This window comes from Volvox carteri, assembly GCF_000143455.1.
Source record: "Volvox carteri f. nagariensis unplaced genomic scaffold VOLCAscaffold_8, whole genome shotgun sequence".
Taxonomy (NCBI): Eukaryota; Viridiplantae; Chlorophyta; class Chlorophyceae; order Chlamydomonadales; family Volvocaceae; genus Volvox; species Volvox carteri.
This window is the reverse complement of record NW_003307551.1, coordinates 2,027,103-2,047,981: the sequence shown is the minus strand read 5'-3', so window position 1 is coordinate 2,047,981 and position 20,879 is coordinate 2,027,103. Positions and strand designations below refer to the sequence as shown.

Below are 20,879 nucleotides of genomic sequence, written 5' to 3'. Positions count from 1 at the left end.
ATTGTTCGGGAACTTACCTTATAATGATTGGAATAGCCCAACATTAGCTCGTCTTTTATCGGAATTCATGGCAGGCGCAATCTATCGATCTGTCCTTCCCAAGTCAAAACTGTAGTGTTTGGTTGTCAGTGGCAACCGCCCACGATCAACTCAAAAGTGAGAGGACAGTTCCTCAGGCTGTTGGATTACGACGCTTATTAATCGATCCTTGAATGACGAGGGGAGGAAACGGGGCAGGGTAGGTCGGTAAGATTTCCCCGTGGGGACTTCTTCGGCCTTTTATGCAGGTGGCCTTGTGTTGAGTGAAGAGGTGTCCAGGGCGGGCGATGCAGCAGTCGCTGGGATTGTCGCTGGCATTTCGCTGACGCAAAACTCCCGGTCACGCAGCTGTTCCTGCCCTATGCTCGGCCAGCAGGCGACGCAATTCGTAACGCTACAGGTTGCCAGGCACGTGTGTGTTGGGGGGGAGAGGGGAGAGCATGTGTGGTGGAGATGCTATTGTCTAGGATCTCTGCGAATAAAATACTTTCCCTGGAGGATGGAAGTTTATGCATGTGCATAATCGGGATCGTCAACTTTCCCCGCTGACGACAACTAGCAAGTGATGAGGTTCATTATAGCGGATTTTTTTGGCCGCAACCGGCGTTTACGGATTTTATGTTTGTGTAGCTTAAAAGATATCTGTCTCCAATACTGGATAAAAACATCAGTGCCTATGCGCATAGGGTGACTGAACACAACCTGACGGCAGATTGTGTACAGGTGAGTTTAGTTTCGGAGCAGCATCTCGGCCACGGCAGCTTGCCATGTCTAGTAGGCTCAGCGCCCGCTTTTATGCCTACACTCCTCCGCAATCGTCGTTGTCATGCTCTCTATTGCAGCGAGGAAGGCAGCGTTTGATGGAGGCGGGCGCTCGCTCCATCCATGGCAAAGAGGCAGAGAGCAATCAATGGTGGTTTATTTGAAGGAGGGCGCGCCTTGAGCACGCATGAGGCATGGGTTCCGCATTTCAAACATAGCGCCTGGCTTAGCGCTTGGCGAAGCAGGCAATCGGCATGGAGATGTGTATGTCTATGCTGGCCAACGGAGGGGTCCCGCGCCACTTGTAAAAGCTAAGCTGGCGTGAACCCATCTATCTGCCCAAGTAAGCCTTGCAATTCAGTGTACACCATTGCCCATAGGATGACGAAATCTTAATTTCGTCCAGGACGGACTGCTGCCACGCAAAACGAATCTTGCCTTGGACGTAGCTGGATACCGCACACGCCTTCTGGCGTGGAGGATGACTGAATCGAGTAGAGCTGAATGTGTTTACCGCTGGAGTGGAGCGGTTCTCAAATCCTCCGTTTCGTAGACACGTTAGGAACTTACGGCTTTTAATAATGATGAGGTCAGCATCGACATCGAAGCAAAGGTTCGACAACAATCGACTTGACTACTGCAGTGGGCTTCTACCGCCACACGTGCCGCATATGGGCTCAGACTCGACGCAGGCCCATACATATTCCGGGAGATCCAATTCATTGTGGTAAGGGAATATCGCGCCGAATGCTGGATGCTGCAGCAATCTGCCACGGTGACCATGATGCTCAACCATCGCGCCGCTGTTGCTGGCGCATCGCTGCTGCTGATTCTGTCGTCGCTGGCGCTTCTCGCCACGAGTCACCCAGATAGCAAAATGAGGATCAACACGTGTGTGGGTACACCGGCGCGCTTCCAGGGAATCCTTGACATATTTGGCATGTTACTCATATTGGCAGCCACTGTGCAGGAGCACGCACACTCCGGCCCTGACAATCGCATTTCGACGTGTACACCTTTTATTATTCGCTGCTCGGATTCCGAACAACCACACTTCGCCAATTTTTTTCTGCCGTGATTATTGCGATCATAACATCGTAAAGTAACGCAACCTAGTCAATCGCTGAAAGCGCCGCGGTCTGGTGTTTGTAAGGCCCCAGCTACTCCAAGGGCACTTACCGAGCTACTTACAAACCTGCACACCCTGCAGGCCCTGTGCCAGGCGGCTGCTGGACGAAGACAAGCCGACAAACAGCAGCCGCAAGCAGCAACAGCCGGCACCCTGCTGCGAGCAATGCGGTGGTGACAACGAGGCTTTCATCGCTTGTTATCAGTAAGTAGCGAAGAGGGCATCCTTATTAATACCGAGCAGATGTAGCGCCGTCTAGCGACCCCACCCCCGGCGGGGAATCTCTACGGGCTGCGCTTGCCGTGCTGGAACGTAGCCAGGAACTTTGCCCGCTTTGATAGTCCATGTAAGCAACCGTACTACGCGGCTGCACATTTACCTACCACGCATGCCCGTGTCGTGTTTAGGGTGTGTAGGCGCTGCGTGGAGGCCGCCCAGTGCAGGCCATGGACAAGCGATGCCTCCCTCGCCATTTACGACGGCGCCTGCATGTTTGTAAGGGAGCAGTGCAGCGGCGTAGCGGTGAAGGTGGCCAAAACCGAGCCGGCTGCGGGGCCGGACGAGGTGGAGAAGCCAGTTCAGGCTGAGGGAGGGGACAAGCCCAAGGCTGTGCCTGGCAATAGAAGCCAAGATCCGCGACAGCCGTCCACCGAGGGACCCCGCAGCCAGCAGGTGCATTGCTTCGCCGTCAGCGAGAACGTTTGTGCACGGGACGCTCGCAGACATGCAAAGGTGCGTGGTGTGTGCGGGATCGTTAGCAAGGGTACCCGCAATATGGATTGCCTGGTAATCTCCCGGTTGCGGCGTCCGACTGAAGTGCATAAGCTAAATGGACGACGTTCAGTGATTACAGCAGGCAACGGGAACCGTTGCTATCTCGTACACGAGGTCTCCATTCCCCCGGCACTAGGTGTGGGGACTAAGAGTGGTCGCAGGTTCCATGCAATCTGCATGATGATTCTTTTGAGACCTTCTGCGGACTGGGAACTTAAGAGCGAAAGCCAAAGCCGTATATGCCGTTATCTGCAGGGCAGTGGCGCCAACTGCGGAGCAGACAACCGAGGTATCGAAACATGCGACCTGAACAGCGTCAAGAGCAAGTTAGAGTCCGCTTTGGACGTGCTATGTCGGGGTGTCAGTGGCATCGCATGAACGTTTTTGCGTCCGCATGGAATGAATGGTTCTTACAGAACTACTGGTACTTGCGTCCCGCACTAAGATATGGCATTCCGTAACCTTGCATCTGCTTCTTCATCCACGCTTGCACGCTTTGGTTGCGAAGATGTTGATTGTTATGTTGTAAAGGTGGCATAAAGGTAGGAGGGAGTGCCCGCATAGCCAGCAGGGATTGTCGCGGCCATGGTTTGCTGCTGGTGTATTGGTTTAATGGCATGCATGCATACCTTCGATGTTGGTGGCAGGAAGTCCAATGTGTGAGCTGCGCATCTGTCTGGCGCGTCGTGCAGGTCCTTGGGAAATTAGTGGGTCTCCTGGACGATACATCCTTGGGGACTTCCTCTGACGTAAGAAAAAATGCCTGAGTGCTACCATTTCAGGGCAGCACCCTGATTTCCTGAACAGAGCAGAAGGCTGTGTAGCCCGGAACATAGCCAGAAGGTGAAGAATGCCATTATTGCACTGAGGCCCGATCAGTTAAGGCTGCTATCCGAAGCGGATGCTGCGTCCTTCGGCCACCGAAAGGGCACTTGCCGGACAGCCAGCTTCGTCGGACCCAAAAGTGAACTGCGTTCACACAGAAACAAGGAAAGAATGTATGACTCCTGTCGCAAATGTTTTGTTACCAACGAATAGTAACATGGATCAGGAAGAAAATGAGCCTTCCAGCCAGGTGTTGGTAGCGCGTCTGGCTCTGACTACTTTGCCTTTGTGCTTGGCCATGAAATTCCAATTGCCGGCAGGAAGCCAGGTACAAGCTTCCGCACCCTCGCGCCTGGCACGCCAAGCAGAAATCCTCCCTTCCGTGCAGAAATCCTCCCTTCCATTTCATAACCTGCTTCTTGCAGTTGCGCCCTGTGCACACGATGCTAGCGGCCACCTGGCCGCTGGCGCTACTTGCCGGTCTGCGTGTCTCTGGCAAGAGCCCAGCCACGCCTGCAGGGCGGGCTTGCCGCGCTGCAGGCTGTTTGCACGCGGCCGTCACGGCGCTGGTGCTGTTCTGCATAGCGTTTCACGGCAGCCGTTCGCGGTGCTTCCGAAACATTCAGGCAGCATTGCAATGGCATGGTATTGCTTTGCAGGCTTTGGTAACAGTGCTGCCTATTCAACAGGTGATTCTGTTGCGACCTGTGGGTCGGCACAGGCGCGTCGTTGCACGGTCATTAGCTTTGAATTGAGAATCAATCTTTTCAATTTAATAGCAATAACTAGCTTCACATGCGCGTCGAATTTTCTCTTTAATGTTTTTTTATCGCGGTGAATCCATATTATCCATGGTCGATGCGTTTGTGTGTGGTTAAGGACAAAGAAGCAGCGTAACGTCTATTAAGCATCGCAAGTATCAAGAATCTTCTTCTTGTCACTTGTCTACGTGGTTTCTCCAGTGCATTGGCATTGGCAGCGCTAGAGATGAAGCCGGCGAGGTGAGCACACAGATGGGAGGCCAGTGCCTACCGGGTTGCTGGACCTACCTGTGGCTCTTCCTGGGAGCGTGTTGAAGGAGCAGAAGACTGCAGAGTGCAGAAAATCGCAGTGGTGACGATATACCTCTCGAACCCTTGTATGGTGCCCGCAGCTGACCGTGCCTCGGCGGTCAATACCACCGCCGTCGTGCATCCACGCGCTCTTGCGCATCGCCTCCTCTGCGTTGGCGCTGCGGCTGGGCTGCACGGCGGCCACCGTTTTCAAGCTGCCGGAGCCGAGCTCTTCAGCCGCCGCCCCATCGCATCCACTACACATCTCCGGCATCCAGTCACCCGTGGAGACCTTTCCACCTAGCTGCGAGCCCCATCCGTTCACCCCGGCCACCGGTGCCTCCATCTTCTCCACAGTCCCCACCGCTGTGGGCCAAGTTGCGGCTGCTGGTAGCCGGAGAGTGAAGGATGGTGGTAAGGGTGGTGACCTGGACCGCAGCTGGGCGTTGTTGGGGGGCCTGGACGCACGTCTGTTACTGGCGGCTGGGTTAGGTGGCGTGGCAGCCTGGCTCATGGATTTGGCGCTGACGGCGTCACTGGTGCGGTTACACCGTGCGATACGGCAGGTGGGTGTTAGCTGGGCGGGGTGGCGTGGCGTGGGGTACGGTTTGACGTGGAGTTTGGGTTCGGGTATCAGGACGGGGCTTGTAGCAAAGGAGCCGTCATAAGCGCAGTGTACGTGCTCGGCTCGACGTGCAATCGTAAGTTGGAATACAAGGTGACCGGGAGAGCAACGCGCATAAGCGCAGTTGAGCGTGTATAAATGGCGAGTCCCTGTAGCGGAAGCCGACACGGAGGCGATACTGTTATATATGGGGCATGCTGCATAGACAGTGTTTTGGAGGCCCGTAAGGCCCTGGAGTGAGGAGCACCGCAAGGTGGCAGCTTTAACGGCTTTGTGTCCCGCCGGCGAAGCACCGTGTTGTTGCCTGTTCGACCTGGCTTCTATTATATATCACCTTGTTTGCAGGATTTGTTCCTGTCGCGCGCACTTGTACGGAGATTGCTGTGCAAGATTTGCGCGGGGACATAGGTGCACCTGGAGGCGGCCGTGACCTGTAACGGGTACCCGTACCCCTCCTCTGCTCCTAACCTCAAGTCCGCGCAGGCTGGACGACACCTCAACTGGCGGCGGGCAATGAGGACCAGTGACGAGCCGGAGGAAAGGGGTACGCCCGATGAGGGACCCAGGTGTGTTGGACCCCTTCATTGCGAACTGCGGCTGGGTTTTTTGTAAGGCTCATACAAGCCTTTCAACATGCAGTCCTCTGGAAGCTTAAGAGCGACCGGGGTCCTCGCGTCTATTGCGTAATTCAGATATGAGGACGATCGCTAGTTTGAAGTCACTCTAATAACGTTGTGTACAATAGGCTGGGTGCTGCACAAAAATTGCCGTGTGGGGCTGTAGCGACTTCTGATAAACCTTCCGGGACGATCAGCAGGGACCCTGAGTCTGCTCGTACCCCGAATGAATGTCATGTGCCGCGTGCGCGCTCATGCATCAGCGACCCCAGCGGCGCTTCGGAGGGCTGGATGCTGGCAAGTCATCGAGCAGGGAGGAGCAGTGAAATGCCTTCACGCGGAGCAGCCGTAGCGGGAGAGGTCCCGGAGGCAAGGGGCTCAGAGACGCCGGGTAGGCTGGCCGTCTGCCCAAGCGACGGCGCCAGGGCAGATTTACATACTTACGCGCGCGTGGGAAGTGATTGCGTACGTCTGTGTTAATGTGTGCTATAGACTGCTGCTTGCACAACGCGCGATGCGTGGTTCCCAGTCTTGAAGCTCGGCGCATTATCGTTATGCCGAGTTATGCTTACGAATAAAGGTAACAACTAAGGACTAAAGACATGATAAGGAATCAGCAAGATTAGAAGACATAAAGAAAAGACACGGTCGTCTACCTAGCCATCAATATGACGCATTAGGCGAGTCCGGTGTGCTAGAACGGCCATGCTGCGGAAAAGCTGCGCTTGCCGCCAGTGTTACGGCATCAATACGTTGACCGCATGACTCCGCGCTCTCTTTTTAAATGCTTACCAGTTCCTTCCGACTTCACGCCGGGGTGATGAGACAATATTCATAGTCTCCAGTGCCGTGGACCTCTGCACATGCACGCAGAGAGCTTAACGCCACCGGGGGATGATCCGCAGCCCTCAGTTCCTTCGCTCACGTCGCCCGCTGCTGGTCTGGTGCTGCAGCTGCCTTACGATTTGCGGCTGCGGCCCCGTGGGAGGCGGGCTGCAGACCAGGTACCCGTTGGTCAGCGGCCTGTATCCATGACCTCAGCCGCAACAGCGGCAGAGGAGTATCAAGCGTCATTGCATGGACAGAGCGAGAACACGCAGCAGCGTCCGGTGCTGCCGTTCACTGTGCTGGCAATTGATCCATCCAAGTGCCACAAGGACAACCTCCGACCCAAAAGCTGCCCGGAGGAGTCGAGCGCTTCGGAGCCGGGCCCTCAAACCGGAGCGGAGCAGGAAGCAGCACCAGTACAGGGCGCACATTCTTCGGCGGCGAGGCGATTTGCGATCTCACAGCCGCCCGCGGCAACTGGACAGAGGTACACCATTGCCGGTGGATCCACAGCCGCTGCCTCGAGTCGTGGCGGTATTGTAAAGCCCGCGCCACCAGACCAGCCACAGCAGCTGCGCTCCAGCATAAGCGCAGCTGACACACCGGAGTCCCATCACCTCCAGGAGCAGCAGCAGCAGCGGCAGAAGCAGAAGCAACGGCCCGCAGCAGCGTGTCCCTTGAAAACAGTGCAGCAAATGCACACCGACGCTGTCGCACTCCGGCAAGGCCCATCGGCGGGCTCGCTGACTCAGGAGATTGCCCAAATTGCAGCACGGCCTCCTGGCCTCGTTGCCGAGCCTTCAGCTGGGCTTGGGCCCCAGCAGCAGTTACGGCTGGCTGGCGGCGCAGCGGAGCCTGGTGGCGACCCAACTGAAGTTCGAGCCGCCCTCACAGCAGCTGCAGCTGACAGACCTCCAGTACGTTTCCATCGATGGTTACAAGCGACCGAGTTGCTGGCGGACCGTCAACAACCTGCCGCTAGAACTGCCTCTGCTTCCGAAGCAGCCTCAGAACAAGTTCAACTGAGGGTACCGTCCTCGTCTTCGCCGCAGCCGCCACCAAGTGCATACATGGCCGGCTCTTCCGGGGTGCTTCCGTACAGCTCCGGCATCCCTGAGCAGTACGCAGCCGCACAGGGGCGGCCGTCGGTGCTGTATAACTCGCCTATGCAGCACGTTACAGTCATGTTTAAGGCAAGTGCGGTCCGGGTGCGTGCAGAGGTTCAGACTGCTTTGGGTTTTCCTTTTGGAGCTGTCGCGTGATATGGAAAACACTAGACAATGCACGCGAAGCCGGCAAGTAAAGGAAGTGGAGGCGCGGTTGACGCTGTAGGAATTGCGCCCATCTAGGCCTTGCGCTTGGATTCTGCTTGAATGCGCATGCTGTCAGCATGCTTGTGCATCACCCCGCCCACCATGGGCACATGCGTTCGGGCTATTCCTTGCGCCAGCAAGCTTGCCCTGGTCCCTGCCATTGCTACCCAGCTTCTTCCATCTTGAATCCCTTCGATGTCTTGACAGTTGGATACCCCTGCCGACGTGCCGTACGAGCGAATGGCCACCTCCATCACAGCCGCGGCACACACCGCAGTTGACACGGTCATGAACGAAGCTGGGACAAGCAACACGGTGGCGCGCAGGCAGGCGGGCCGTCGACCCACGGATCGATGGCTGGGCTATATCTCACAGGTCCAATGCCTGAGGGGCTGTTTGGAGGTAGTCCTCAGGTTGCAGGTGAGAGAGCGGAGTTTTGGTCTGGGGGTAGTGACAAGCGCGGCCAGCCGACGGACGACGGTGCAGCTTGTTTTTTTACGAATGCAGCATTGTAATCCACACACCCGGACGTGTACCTACACAAGAGCTCGCCGGAATGCGATTGCTAAAGGGCAATATTAATTTGTTAATGGAACCTCAGGTTTATTTATTCGCTGGAGTAGAGAGGGCACAGTGCTACTGTCCCTTTGCCGGATGGACAGTGAAGGATCTAGATAAAGGCGGCTTGCCAAGGGATGTCGCCGCTGTTGACACGTCAGAGCTTATGGGTAGTGGGCGATTCAGGGGAGTTGGCTAGTTATAATAAAAAAAGGGATGGCAGGGATCGCCGCGAAGGAAAGTGGCCACGGGTGAAGCTTTATACCGCGCTAACAACAGACCATATCGTTTTGAAGTCTAATACCAAGCCCTCATGTATGATGTGTGGGACAGGGGGTTATATCTTCACCCTGCGGCCGCTACCCGGCAGATACTGCCTTCCCCGGTATTTCGGGGCACCCTCATCTAGTCACCCTAGTCAACTTCTCAGTGAATCGCTCAGGTTTAGAACCCACCACCGGCATCCGAAATAGTATCTCATCAGCTTGGACTGAACACCAGCGCCAGTTGGAAAGATGGGGCAGGTTGAGAAGCCAACTAAAATACCCATGTTCGTACAGTACGGTGCATCAAGAAGAATCGCACCAGGTGCTTTCAGAAGGCTGTACTTAACTTACTTGTGGATGTCTGGAGAGCGCCCCGGGCACGGCAGCTCGCATGAAGCTTGACCGTCACTTGACCAGTGACGGGCTAAGCGCAGAAAAAGTCTTTTAACAACCGCAGTTGATCCCTTGGGCCGTTAAGCTGATAATGAAACACTCATTTTTTGCTTTTGCCGACCGGGCCATGGACAGTACGACGGAGATGAACTGCAAGAGGAGGAGCTTGCAGCCGCTGTAGCCGCGCTGGAAAGGGAGCTGCGGGGACTGGCAGCCGTCAACGGGACCTCCAGCGGCACCGCTGAAGGTGAAGGTGGTGACACGTCAGCATCAGGATCAGCCACAGTCCCTTCCCAGGTCACCGGTCCAAGCAGCAGCAGCGAGGGTGAAAGCAGCAGCCAGGAGCTCAAACGGCCAAGGGGTGGCGCAGAGCTTCCAAAGACGGTAGGGTAATAGTGATTCTGATAGGGTAGATAAGGACAGGCGCAGGCGTTTTTGCATTGATATGCAGTGCCGTTGGCAAGCCTTGTTGTGACAAGAAGCGGGGCCAAGGAATACTGGTGGAATAGTCTCTGCATTGGGTTTCAGAGCGGCAGGCGGCATTGATTGGTGAGCTACGTCCCAGGGGGTGTTGTCCGCCCGGTAGAGCCCCTTGACGCGTATTTTGGGGATTCTTCGTCTAACAGTGTACTCAACCTTACTCGTATCGTCATTGGTTGCAGATCTTCGTGCTGCAGCCTCGTACGGCCGGGACGCATCCTCCAACAGCAGCACAGCCATCCGTCACCCTTGCTGCAACAGAACAGAGTACAGCCGGCGCCGGCAACGCCGCTGCAATCGCATCAGAGGCACTACCCCGAGGCATCGGCCCAGACAATTCGCCCGCCTCCACCACCGCTGCCGCCGGTGTTGCCGCAAGGTATGCGGTCCGGGCTGCTCAACGCAGAGGCGCTAGCAAAGGGCTACTGCAGGTGCCCTTCGCCCCGATGGTGCCACTGGTCGCCTACATGCACCCGCCGGTGCTTGCAGCCACGGTAGCCGCCTCACCTTTCGGTGCTCTGAGCTGCGGACGTGGATCTTCATACCTGTCCGCTGCTCCCAGCGCCGGCTTAGCTTTAGGCGGCCTGGGAGGAAGTGCGGGTTGGCCTGGGCACGACGAAACACTATGCACCGCTGGTGCCTCAGCGACTGGCGGCGGCGGCGGTGCTGGCGATGACGTTGATAATGGTTGTGAAGACCGTGGCGCTGTGCTTGGTTCGCAGCAGCCGCTGGAGGTAGAGGGCTGGAGCAGTGCCGAATGCAGCGGTTACTTTCCGCCGGGCTTTAGGCAGGACGCAAGTGGTGATGGTGGTGGCGGTGCCCGCACCAGCGGCGGTGGTACCGACATCGCCAGCAACGGTACGGCTACAGATAGTAATCGCAGCAGCGATACCGGGGCTTTAAGCACGTCAATGGTTGCCGGTGGCAACCGCGGCCATGGCCACCACCACCGTCATCAACGTGGCGGTCAACGCGGCTGGTGCCGGGGCCCGGCATTGGTCACCATACCCGACGTGGGCGCCACAATGTCCGGGCTGAGAGAATCTTGGAATGTCCCGGGGGTCGCTGCAGCGTCAACTCCGACTACAGCTCTAGCGGAGTCCCGGCTGCCGCCCGCTATCGCTGGAGCGAGGCACAATCAGGAAACATCCACGGCAGTGCACACAAGTGAGATGTTGCCAAGCCAATTCACGCGTCCTTCCTCCATGCTGCGGCAACATCGCGACCTGCATGCCGCTGATGACGTCAGCAGAGTCGAGCAACCGGCATCGCCCGTCAGATGGCGACGGCCTCCTCGGCGTGGGCGTACCTTCGATGCCCCTTCCTTTACCGTCCGCGCTGCGAACGGCCAAGGCGTTGTAGGCATATCAGACGGACGCGGTGGGACCTGCCGGCCGCGCGGGATACCAGCGGTGTGGGACCGCAGGCAGCTCGGCCGAAGTGCTAGTGGCGGTGGCGGAAGCAGCAGCAGCAGTGGCGGCAACGGAAGCGAGCCTTCTTCCCGGCAGCAGGATCTGTCGGCGGCAGCTGCCGGATCAACGGCTGCAGCTGCAGATAGGCCCGATCCCCAAGCAACACCCAGGGACGTGTCCTCAGGGCTAGAGGCCGTGCACGTGCCTGCACAACCCCAAGGGGACACCGAGCGGCAATATCCAACGACGAGCGCCTTGCTGCTACCAGGACACCCGCCTCGGCACCTCGCCCTCCGCCGCCGGGTATCGGCGCCCGTGGAGCTGCTAGACCGAGCGTCTTCGGGTCCAAACAATGCGCAGACGCGTGTAGCTGATATGGAGCCCACCACTGTGGCGGTGGAGGCACCCGTTGCGCCGGCGGTTGGCGTCAAGCTTTCTGCGCTGGCTATGAAACCTACGGAACCCATACGCCAACATCAGACTACAGAGGTGGAGCAACAACATGAGCAAGAGCCCAGGCATCAGCACGTGGACGAGCGACACCCGAGCAGTTCTCACCGCCATCTTCGGGATTCCACCCACGATCACCGTCAAGATCCCCATAATGATTATTATCATCATCACCCGCGCAGTGACTTGCCACCAGCGTCCTTGGCTATCCCAACACCGATGGTGCGGAGCACTCCAGAGGCACCCCTGACTCTTCTTGCGCCGCCGCATCAGGAGGCGATCCGGCTCCAAGAGGTGGCTCCAGACGCTGTCGTCTTCGAGGGCGTGTCCGCAATGGCGCCACCTTCGACCTACCCCATGTTGCCGCCACGGTTCAAATCTGAATCCTCGTCAAGTTGCCGGACTAGGACAGCGGGCGGAGGCACCGGTGTGCAAGTCGACCTGTTCTTTGATTTGGACGACTTCGGCTCTACAGTTACCGACCCGGGCGGGAGTAGGGATGGCATACCCCATCGCGGCGACGGCAGCACCGGCGCTAGTGGGGGCAGTGACAGCGGTGGGAAAGGCAGTGATGCAGACCGGACGGCCGAAAGCTCTTCGACGTCTGAGTGCCGCTCTGTGCCGCCCTCGACCACTGGTGACCTTCCTCCGTCCGGCGGCTGCCCCTCCACCGTGGATGTTCGAGTGGTGGTGAAGCAGCACGGTGTGGTGGTGGCGGAGGTGGAGCGACTGAGCGTGGGGCGTAGCAGGGGGGCCAGTGTCAGGTGCGGAAAACGGGGGGGGGGGGTAGGAGGAGTGGCAAGTGATGGAAACATACGGGATGGCCGCCACTGAAATACGGAAAACAGGAGCGAGGCGCTTATGGCCGTTGGTGAATTTGCCTGCCTACCCCGAAGAGGCTGCCTATCCGGAAGGCTGGATCCTGAAGCCATGCAAGGCTGTCTTGCTTAAATCAGCAGGTTGTTGAATGGTGGGTGGAATATTGTGCATTTGAGAAATAAGCTTGGGGCTCAATCTCATTCCTACCATCATGACGCCCCGAGAGATGAGCCCCTTCTTGCAATATCAATTAACCTAAAACCGGTATACTCGTCGACAGCTGGACCGCGTTGTGCGCGGCCTGTGCGATGTAGGCTGGACCTCTCTGGCTTGGAGGAAGGCAGTGCGGCGCTTCTGGTGCTGCCAATCAGGCAGGAGCCAGCACGCCAGCAGCAGCCAACACTAAGAGAGGCCCTAGCTGCGGCCGCCCTCTACATTCCCATAGCGATTGTGCCGCCAGCGGTGGCTTGTGAGTTGCGCGGCCTCATGCACGAGATGTACCGCGCTGCAGCTACCGGCTATCGTCGCGCTGACCCACGGGTCGCTCGTGCCCGCGCATTCACGCACCATTTCTCACTACTGGTGTCCGACATGGTGTCCCTGCTGCTGGGCTGCGAGAGGCTGGTAGAGGAGGAAGAGGATGTGGAGGAAGCTACGAAGGGCGGTGCAGTTGCCGCCTCAGCTTCTTCTTTAGAGCGACACCAGGACGAGCTTCGGGAGCTAGGCATCGGTCTGATATCCTACATGGTTCAGATGGGACTCACAGGCACCGTACGTTACCTGTTAGAGGAGGTGCAGGACGCAGGTGGGACCTGGTCATGATAGCCCCTCCAGTGCAGGTTGTGAGCGTCGCACTAAGGATCTTGTCATGTAAGACAACGTTTGCGCAAGCAGGAATCCGTAGCGTTTGACGCTGCGCTTTCTCAAGCTTCTCCAGCCTTCTATTATGCCCCCATGGGATCTTGAAGCAGCCGCGGATGCAGTTCCTGGCTTCCCCGCTCATCGGCATGGGGGAAGCTATGAGCTGGGAAGCCATCATATCTGCTGATGCGCGACCACATTGCCAATAACCGTTTTATCTTTACATGCCAATGGTCTGCTTCCGCAGGGGTGCAAATTGAGATCGGCAGCTTAGTGGGTGAGGAGGCTGTTCACCACATCCTGGGTCTGAGCCCAGGTGAGCCGAGACCGCCGTCATCCTCGAGCCCATCTGCGGGAGCAACAGCAACAGCCAAAACAATGGAATCTGCGGCGGAGGGCGGCAGCATCCCACACGGGCCCACAGATACCGTACGTGCACCGACATCGCAAGCAACTCAATTACAAGTACAACGCACCCAGAGCCCCAGCGATGCAGCAAGCCTTTTAAGTCAGCAGCAGGCGCACGAGCTGCAGCAGTCTGCGGCTCCGCAATATGAGGATCAGGCGGAAGAAGCACCCGGCCACGGAAGGGGCGGACCCGGAGGAAAGGATGAGAGAACTGCTGTCAGCTGCGGCGGTACAGAGAGCAGCGGGTTCAACGCCAGTCACAGCGATTTGGACGGGGCCCCGTGCGCCGCCGTAGGCCTGCGGGAGGTGCTGCTGGGTTTCAAGCAGCCCCACCTGGAGCGCCGTTTCGTGGCGGTTTTGGGAGGCCAATCCAGCTGGATGGAGCGTGCCGTCGCATGCATTCTACCGGCTGTCTTCTCGCTAATGCTTGCCGCCATGGCATCTCTTGCTGTGTGGGCGGCGGGTTTTGAGACGACGGCTTCGCGACTGCTGATGGCCGTCATCTGGTTGGGCAACTGGGGACACAATGGTACCGACGGCGGCAGCCATGTAAATCGCAGCAGCTCTTCGCCGGAGAGCATCCAAGGCGAAGGGGTCATGCGTATTTCATCGTGGGGGCCTGACTGGATGCTGGCGATAGTCCTGTTGGCGGGCATTGGAGCAGCATTGGGGTTACTGGCGCTGCCTGCGGTGATCTCCATGGTGGCGGCAACGGACATGGGCGGCACCATCCGGCAACGGTGGGTCCTAGAGGATGGGGAAAACGGAAAATGGCGGAGGGAGACAGTTCCTTTATCACTATTGAGGCCTTTCGCTACTGGGTTCGTATGTAATTCAAGTGCGGGCTAATCAACGATTATCCTCCTTGCCAAGTCGGAAACGGATCGAGGACGCTGCTCCATTCCTCATGGCTGCAGCGGCACTTCCTCTCCTGTTCATCCTACCGCCACGGCGGAGAAAACGCATCCCTGTACGCAGATCGCAGCTATTCCAGTATCATCACGGCAGCAAGCGCCAGCATTAAGCGTTCCCGTGCCTGTTTCCGTGCGCTCATGCGGTTCTTTGCACGTCACATATTCAGCCGTGTGAAAATAAACCCAGTCTGTTTTGGTCATTCTTACGTTGCTACATCGCACGCCTTCTCATTGGAACCCCTCCCTCAGGCGGCGCGAGGTGCTGGTGCGGATCATCCACATTGCCACCATGGTGCCGCTAGCCGGTTTCATGTGGAAGGTGCCTGGGCCTCTGCCAGACCGGCTGCTGTGGGCAGTTTGCACGGCGGCGGTGTTGCTGGTGTTATTGCAGCCTATTTGCATTCATGTACGCTTTCTGGCCTACCGGCTGTGCTGGGTTGCGGATGCGCTGGCTCTGACGGCCATTGGGAGCAGATACTTCGACGCCAGTCAGGGCCGTGACGGCGACATCGGCAAATTTGGACAGCCGATGGGGGTAGCAACTGCCGCTTTCGTTGTCACTGCGACTACCACAGGTCTGCTTGTCATGTCTGCGGGCTTTGCCGCCTGGATAGATTTGGCCATGAGGCGGCGCTTCCAGGCGGTGCTCAGGAACCAGGAAGTAGCTGCGAATGAGAGTTAGGGTGTGCGATACGATGGGAAAGGCGAAGCGGATCGGTGAAGAATGCACATCGTCCAGAGGCAGCACAATCGACTTCTAACGTGTGGCCGCTCACACGCTTGCGTTGGGCCCATGAGGGTCGAATGTGCGTCCTTCACTACAGCGGCGAATCGCACAATTGCTGTGCCCCTTCGAAATCGTCGTTTTAAAAGACCGCACCACTTTTACTTCAACACGTTGCCCTTGGCCCCATGCCTCCCGTTTGGCCCGGGCCGTTGCAAGTCCCGGGCCACGGAAGAGTTAGTGGGGATTCGCATTATGACTAGAAATCAATGTTGCGCAAGCGGGGAATTTGCATCTCGCCAAGTACCGAGGAGTCTTCCGTTTAACGATACTATATCCATGCACATTACGCCGTGTGTTGATCTGCCGCCCATGAGAGGTCCACTTGTTAGCGGAGGATCCCCGTGGGACGGCTTTATGCAGGGAACCGCTCCAAGTGTCGCACAGCCACATTGCGTATATTGAACCTTGTCGGCCATGGGCTGCGATGGAGGGTTGCCTCCTGTTGTTCAGTTCCTGGGCGTGCAAAACCTTGTTGGATACTTATATTTTGGCTGTGCCGCCCGAATGGCCAACTCCTGTGGAAGGTGGTTGGCCCCGCCCGCCAGCAGGGCTTTTTCTACGCGTTATGCCGTTGCCGTTTTTTATGACCGCGTGTGCGTGTGCATAGTTGTGGATTTTGCGAAAAAACCTAACGCCTATTGTTCTTCCTCATGACGGCATGGCATCGTCCGTTCTTACAATTGCGCTTTTGCCGGCGACTACGTCCGGCCATGGCAAGTAGCGTGTGCGCGTGTCTTGCGTTACCCTTCCCAAAGTGTTACGGGCATTTACGAGCCGGAGACCCACTGGTCAGTCGAAAACTGTCCAAAGCAGTATAAGCGTCGGGTAGACGCATGTTTTAATTGTTGATGGCATCAGACGCGACCCAGCTGTCGGGTCAGTTGTCAGTTGAATGCCTGCGAAAGCAACTGGGGCCTGAACTGGGGGCCCGGCCCGGCCTGGTCCAGTGCATGACATCCACGACACGTCTAGTTCTAGCCCCATATATTATTGGCAAGAGCGCAACAGGACACCCCCTCTTGTCCAACCCAAAACACACAAGATCATCCACGCGCAACAATTCCAGCTGGATGATCCCAAAAGTCAAGGGACGGAATGAACCCAAACCCTGAACGGATGCCCACTTGGATGCAAGTGGAGCGATCCAAAAAATTGAAGTTCAGCAGCTCGCCAACAGCTTGACCATGTCGTGTCTACGTGGCACAGCGGGGATTTCTACCTAACAGCCTGATCGTACTCCACCGTGTCCATTATTTGTGCAACAATCACTGACTGTTTGCCAACTCCACGCATTTCTATGGGAGATTCTTCATCGCCACATCCTTGCGCCTACCTTCACTGCTGCACATTGCCGATCGTTTGCTCGCCTTAGTCCCGTCTAGTGCACTGTCTACACCTCGTATCGCTCGCTTTTGACACTTCGCTTTCACCGCCGAACCTGCTGCATTTTGACATGTTCGTGAGCAGATTTTCACTGCCAGCAGCTTTGGCACTTCTGGGATCTGGCCTTAGTGTGCTTATGCTTTGGATGGTTCTGCACCGTGCCGGACTCTGCGACTTCCTCTATGCTTGCATGTCTGCAATCAACGCCAACCGTTTATTATTATCGACTCAGCACACTCCCCCAGTCGGCCTTCCCCATCATAATTCCCCATCGTGCGACATGTGCATGCTTCATGTCACAACTAACAGGGTCGCTGAACTGGATAGGTGGAACTTTCGCTCGAGTCAGATGGACCGGACAAAAAAGCCGCCTGCGCCCGGTGCCTCCCCGAGTGCTGTTGGACGGAGTTTAATGCGGAGGTGGTCGATGGCTATCCTGTACCTACGGAAGCGCGAAGTTTGCCTGCATCCTGCACCATCCGCACGAACGCATTTCGTATTGAACCTCTGGTTAACCCCGGGTCTCCTCGCCATGACTGGGTTCGGGGACGTTTACATCTGCATAATTGGCTCTTCCACCCGAGGTAATTGACCAAAGGTTACGATATCTGTGCTGTGTGCGGCGTGGGCCTCTAGATAGTAGGTGGCTCACCGGGGTGAGCGCGCATGGCTAACATTTATCCTGACCCCCGATCGCAGGCAGTGTCTAAGGGTGCAAGTGCTAGGCAGGGGATGACTAAAGTTGTCCGCGCCATGGTACGCAGCAACCCCCCTTGGTACCCCTTTAGGCCTTTGCTGGCCTATACCATGAACGCTATTCAGTATGACCCCGCAAACTTCTCGCTATGTATTTTGGCGCAAGCGATGTTCCCTTTATAACCCACCTTCCTTAATCCTTCCTCGGTTGACCTGGCCATGGGATGAGGACTCGCCGTAGGCAGGAACGGTCCTCAAGACTCCACGAGGGGAAAGCCTGGCAACCTACTTCTCCACAACCATATTTGAAATCTGTCTCCAAGCAGCTTTTCAATTATGGTTCCTTCAAGTCTTCCCTGCTGCAGCAGAGCCTGATGCCGCTGATACCGGTAAGCCTGAACCAGAGCCACGTCCAGGCTGCCAAAATATGCATCACCACAGCCGCCGTGCTGGAATCATAGCTTCCAGACCCTGCATGACGGCTGGCCTAAAGATGCGTGTTCCGGGAAGTTTTGCACTGCGAAGATCGGAAAGTAACGATGAGCTAAACGGGGGTTGATGTGCCATCCGTTGTTGTAAATAAGCGTTCTTCTTTACCTGAAATCAATCAGCCCATGCGACTTGCGGCTCATAAGGCGATGGTAAAACTTGATGGACTGACTTGTAAGCGGAACATTGGGCTGACCCTTTGCAGCTCGCAGAGGAATATCTAACATTGATTATTATTAAATTGAATTATCAACACTGTTGCCAATAGTATCTCTTTACCTTCATAGTAAAGAACCCATGACGTGCGGTGAGTTTAAGTTTTGGATTTGGGGTTGGATCATAACCGTGAAGCCCCTTTCATCGCTCTATTTATTGCAGTCACTCCAATGTTTTTGCTACCAATAAGATTGTCGTTGTGGCATGGCATGCTTGTTTGAGGTTGCCACACGGTCTCCAGCGACACCTGTGTGGAGGCAGGCGACGGTTGAGGAGTTGGCTTCAACAATTTCGCAACTTTCCACAAGCTCTGTGGCAAACCGCTTCTGTGGCACCTTAATCTCGCGTTCCGAGAGGTTGCGCTCGATCTCAAGACCCCAAAACACGCGGGCCTTTCCCAGGTCCCGTATTAACCACCAGTTTTAACTTCGCCTTCAACTGGTCCAAGACACCGGGGTCCTTCGTTGCGACCACCAGGTATTCCACGTAAACCGCAGTTACAAGAGCTTACCGTTCACGTCATGGTAAAACAGGCCCGGGTCGGCCTGTGACACAGTGAACATCATCTCCAGCTCTGACCTCAGGCGCGCATACCAGGCGCGTCAGGCCTGTTTAAGCCAGTACAGAGCCTTCTCCAACTTGCATGAATCGCTGTCACCATAGCCAGGTGGCTGCTGGACATACACCGTTTCCTCCAACACATAATCCAGGAACGCGGTCTTCACGTCCCACTGTTGCAGCTCCAGCCGCGGCAATAAACACGAGCGCCTGCAACGTGGTGTGCTGGCAGGAGTCCAGACCTCTTCATAGTCCCGGCCTTCAACTTGCACAAAGCCCTTAGCGACCAACCGCGCATCGCTGGGAGGCGCTGGATGTACGGCAAAAACGGTACAGCGAGTTGGTCAGACACACAGCTCATGACACCACGACTTCGTGCGGCTGGCCATCACGAATGGGGGTGGTGGACAGCACCTGGAAAAACCTACATGACGGCGCACCACAACATCACTTCAGGGCCTTACAGCATGGCTTTGGCCAACAATACTGGGGGCCGAGTGAGTTGACTAGATTGCACAGCCACAAAGCAGTGCTGCTGAGACATGGCACAGATTTACCCTCTTGGGTCATAACAGGTCTCCTGTCCTGCTGTATAAGTCACAGTGCTCGCTGCACTAACCTACCATCCCTGATACAGTGCAGGGGCAACTGGAAGGGGCCCCACATTAGCGGTGCCCAGGAGTCTGCTGCAGCAACGGCAGTGGAAGGGTGGCAGCTTCGCCATTTCGCAGCAAGAATATCATATGGGCTACCTCCTGCTGCGGTCGCTGCTGAGGCTGTAGCCAGCTAGGGAAGCATACATAGGCACGCAATACGTGAGAACTGGTTACTGGCTTCAGACATGACGGGGGTCACTAGTAAACCGAGGTGTTGTGAATCTGGTCCACGATGTTAGGGGCTATTGGGTCTGCGTCTCACACCTTTCACATCCACAATGGATCCTTCATTTCTCTCGCACCAGAGGCCAGCACCTATGGTTAACGACATGACACGTTCCGCGCCGTTCGGAGATGTTTGTTCTTTCAGTGGGTCTGTGCGGGCAATTACACCGGAACACCAGTGGTTCCACATCGGTTTGGACTCATATGTCCCTTGATAGTACGGTGAATAGCACAAGGCAAGGCACAGGCGGGTAAGCAAGGATAGTTGCATAATTACTCAAAAAATCCAAAGCGCATAGTCACAAAGCCCCAACAGTACTGTCCTGCACTGTCCATCCCTGCCGCCACATCTGCTTCTGGTGTTTCATAGCCTGTTCGTTAGTCAAGAACCAGTGCGCCAGCCTAAGCGACATGGGTGCCACACCTAGTCAAAACCCGCCATGGCCTATCCTGACACCACCAGCACGTGTCGATGTGCTGAGGTGAACGATGGCGTAATCCGCCTTCTTTAACCCCCCCTTTCCACCCCTCCCAGTGCATTCCGTCTGTTTTTGGTGCAGCCCTGGGTGCCGCCCGGGGCTCGCCTGCACACGGCCAGTTGCCCCAACACCGCATGCACGGTGTGGCGCTCAGTGAGCTGTAATGCACCAAGAACTCTATGACTACCGCTTAAAAAGCAAACCTTCACCATGCACCTGTTCGTAACGGCCCGCCAGGCACAGCAAAGGAAAAGCTGAGAACTCGGTGCAGCGCGCGACAAACGGAAATCACCAGGCTAGATCACAAACTCTGCATTCTTACGTTCCCCTCCGGCCAGTGGGCCGGACAGCTACGGTCACCTGTCAGGAAAGTGATTCCTGCGTCGCCCAGTATGTCTAGACAGCTCAGCCCATATAGTACATGGCTAGAGCCGCCTGCCTCGCCAGTTTAACCAGTTTAACCAATACACCTTTCCCTCCACGATTCTGTCCTCCTGCATCTCCCACCCCACATGCCCACACCCTCGCACATCTCACCAGGAGCCCATGTGCAAACATGCCGAGCCAAAGCCCCAACAAGATATACTAAGCCCCTGTTGTCCCAACCTCCCACTGAGTTCGCCCGCCTTAACCCCCCCTTATCACCTCAGCCAGACCACCGCTGTTTACCCCTGAATAGAAGGCAGTAACCTGCTTTGTGCCAAGCAAGCAAAGCGAAACCTGTAAATTGCCTAGAGTGCAAGGAACCACGACGTAACTTTACCTCCCTCAAGGCCGCATACTAGTACACCAACCTGGTTCCCACATGCACGTTTCCAACATGGTGCTGTACCATCCGCATCCGCCTCCTCCTCCACAGCGCCAC

General features: G+C 56.5%; 2 protein-coding genes across 2 annotated transcripts; one reads left to right on the top strand and one right to left on the bottom strand.

Moving 5' to 3' along the window:
- Positions 1–1,585: 1,585 nt before the first annotated feature.
- Positions 1,586–15,207, top strand: VOLCADRAFT_88376 (uncharacterized protein; the record flags this gene model as incomplete). Its single annotated transcript, XM_002948054.1, has 19 exons — positions 1,586–1,692; positions 2,012–2,134; positions 2,347–2,662; positions 3,397–3,453; positions 3,955–4,218; positions 4,492–4,530; positions 4,683–4,917; positions 4,960–5,147; positions 5,690–5,772; positions 6,087–6,214; positions 6,697–7,568; positions 7,704–7,859; positions 8,172–8,384; positions 9,317–9,565; positions 9,844–12,287; positions 12,657–13,147; positions 13,451–13,519; positions 13,628–14,351; positions 14,775–15,207. The coding sequence occupies 19 exons, from the start codon at positions 1,586–1,588 to the stop codon at positions 15,205–15,207; spliced, it is 7,191 nt and encodes a 2,396-aa protein (XP_002948100.1).
- A 3,051-nt stretch (positions 15,208–18,258) lies between these two features.
- VOLCADRAFT_103729 (uncharacterized protein) lies at positions 18,259–20,875 on the bottom strand (the record flags this gene model as incomplete). Its single annotated transcript, XM_002947905.1, has 3 exons — positions 19,613–20,875; positions 19,278–19,340; positions 18,259–18,343 (listed from the first exon to the last, which is right to left on the bottom strand). Exons 1-3 carry the CDS (start codon positions 19,804–19,806, stop codon positions 18,259–18,261), a joined length of 342 nt encoding a protein of 113 aa, XP_002947951.1. The 5' UTR covers positions 19,807–20,875.
- Between the last annotated feature and the right edge of the window lie 4 nt (positions 20,876–20,879).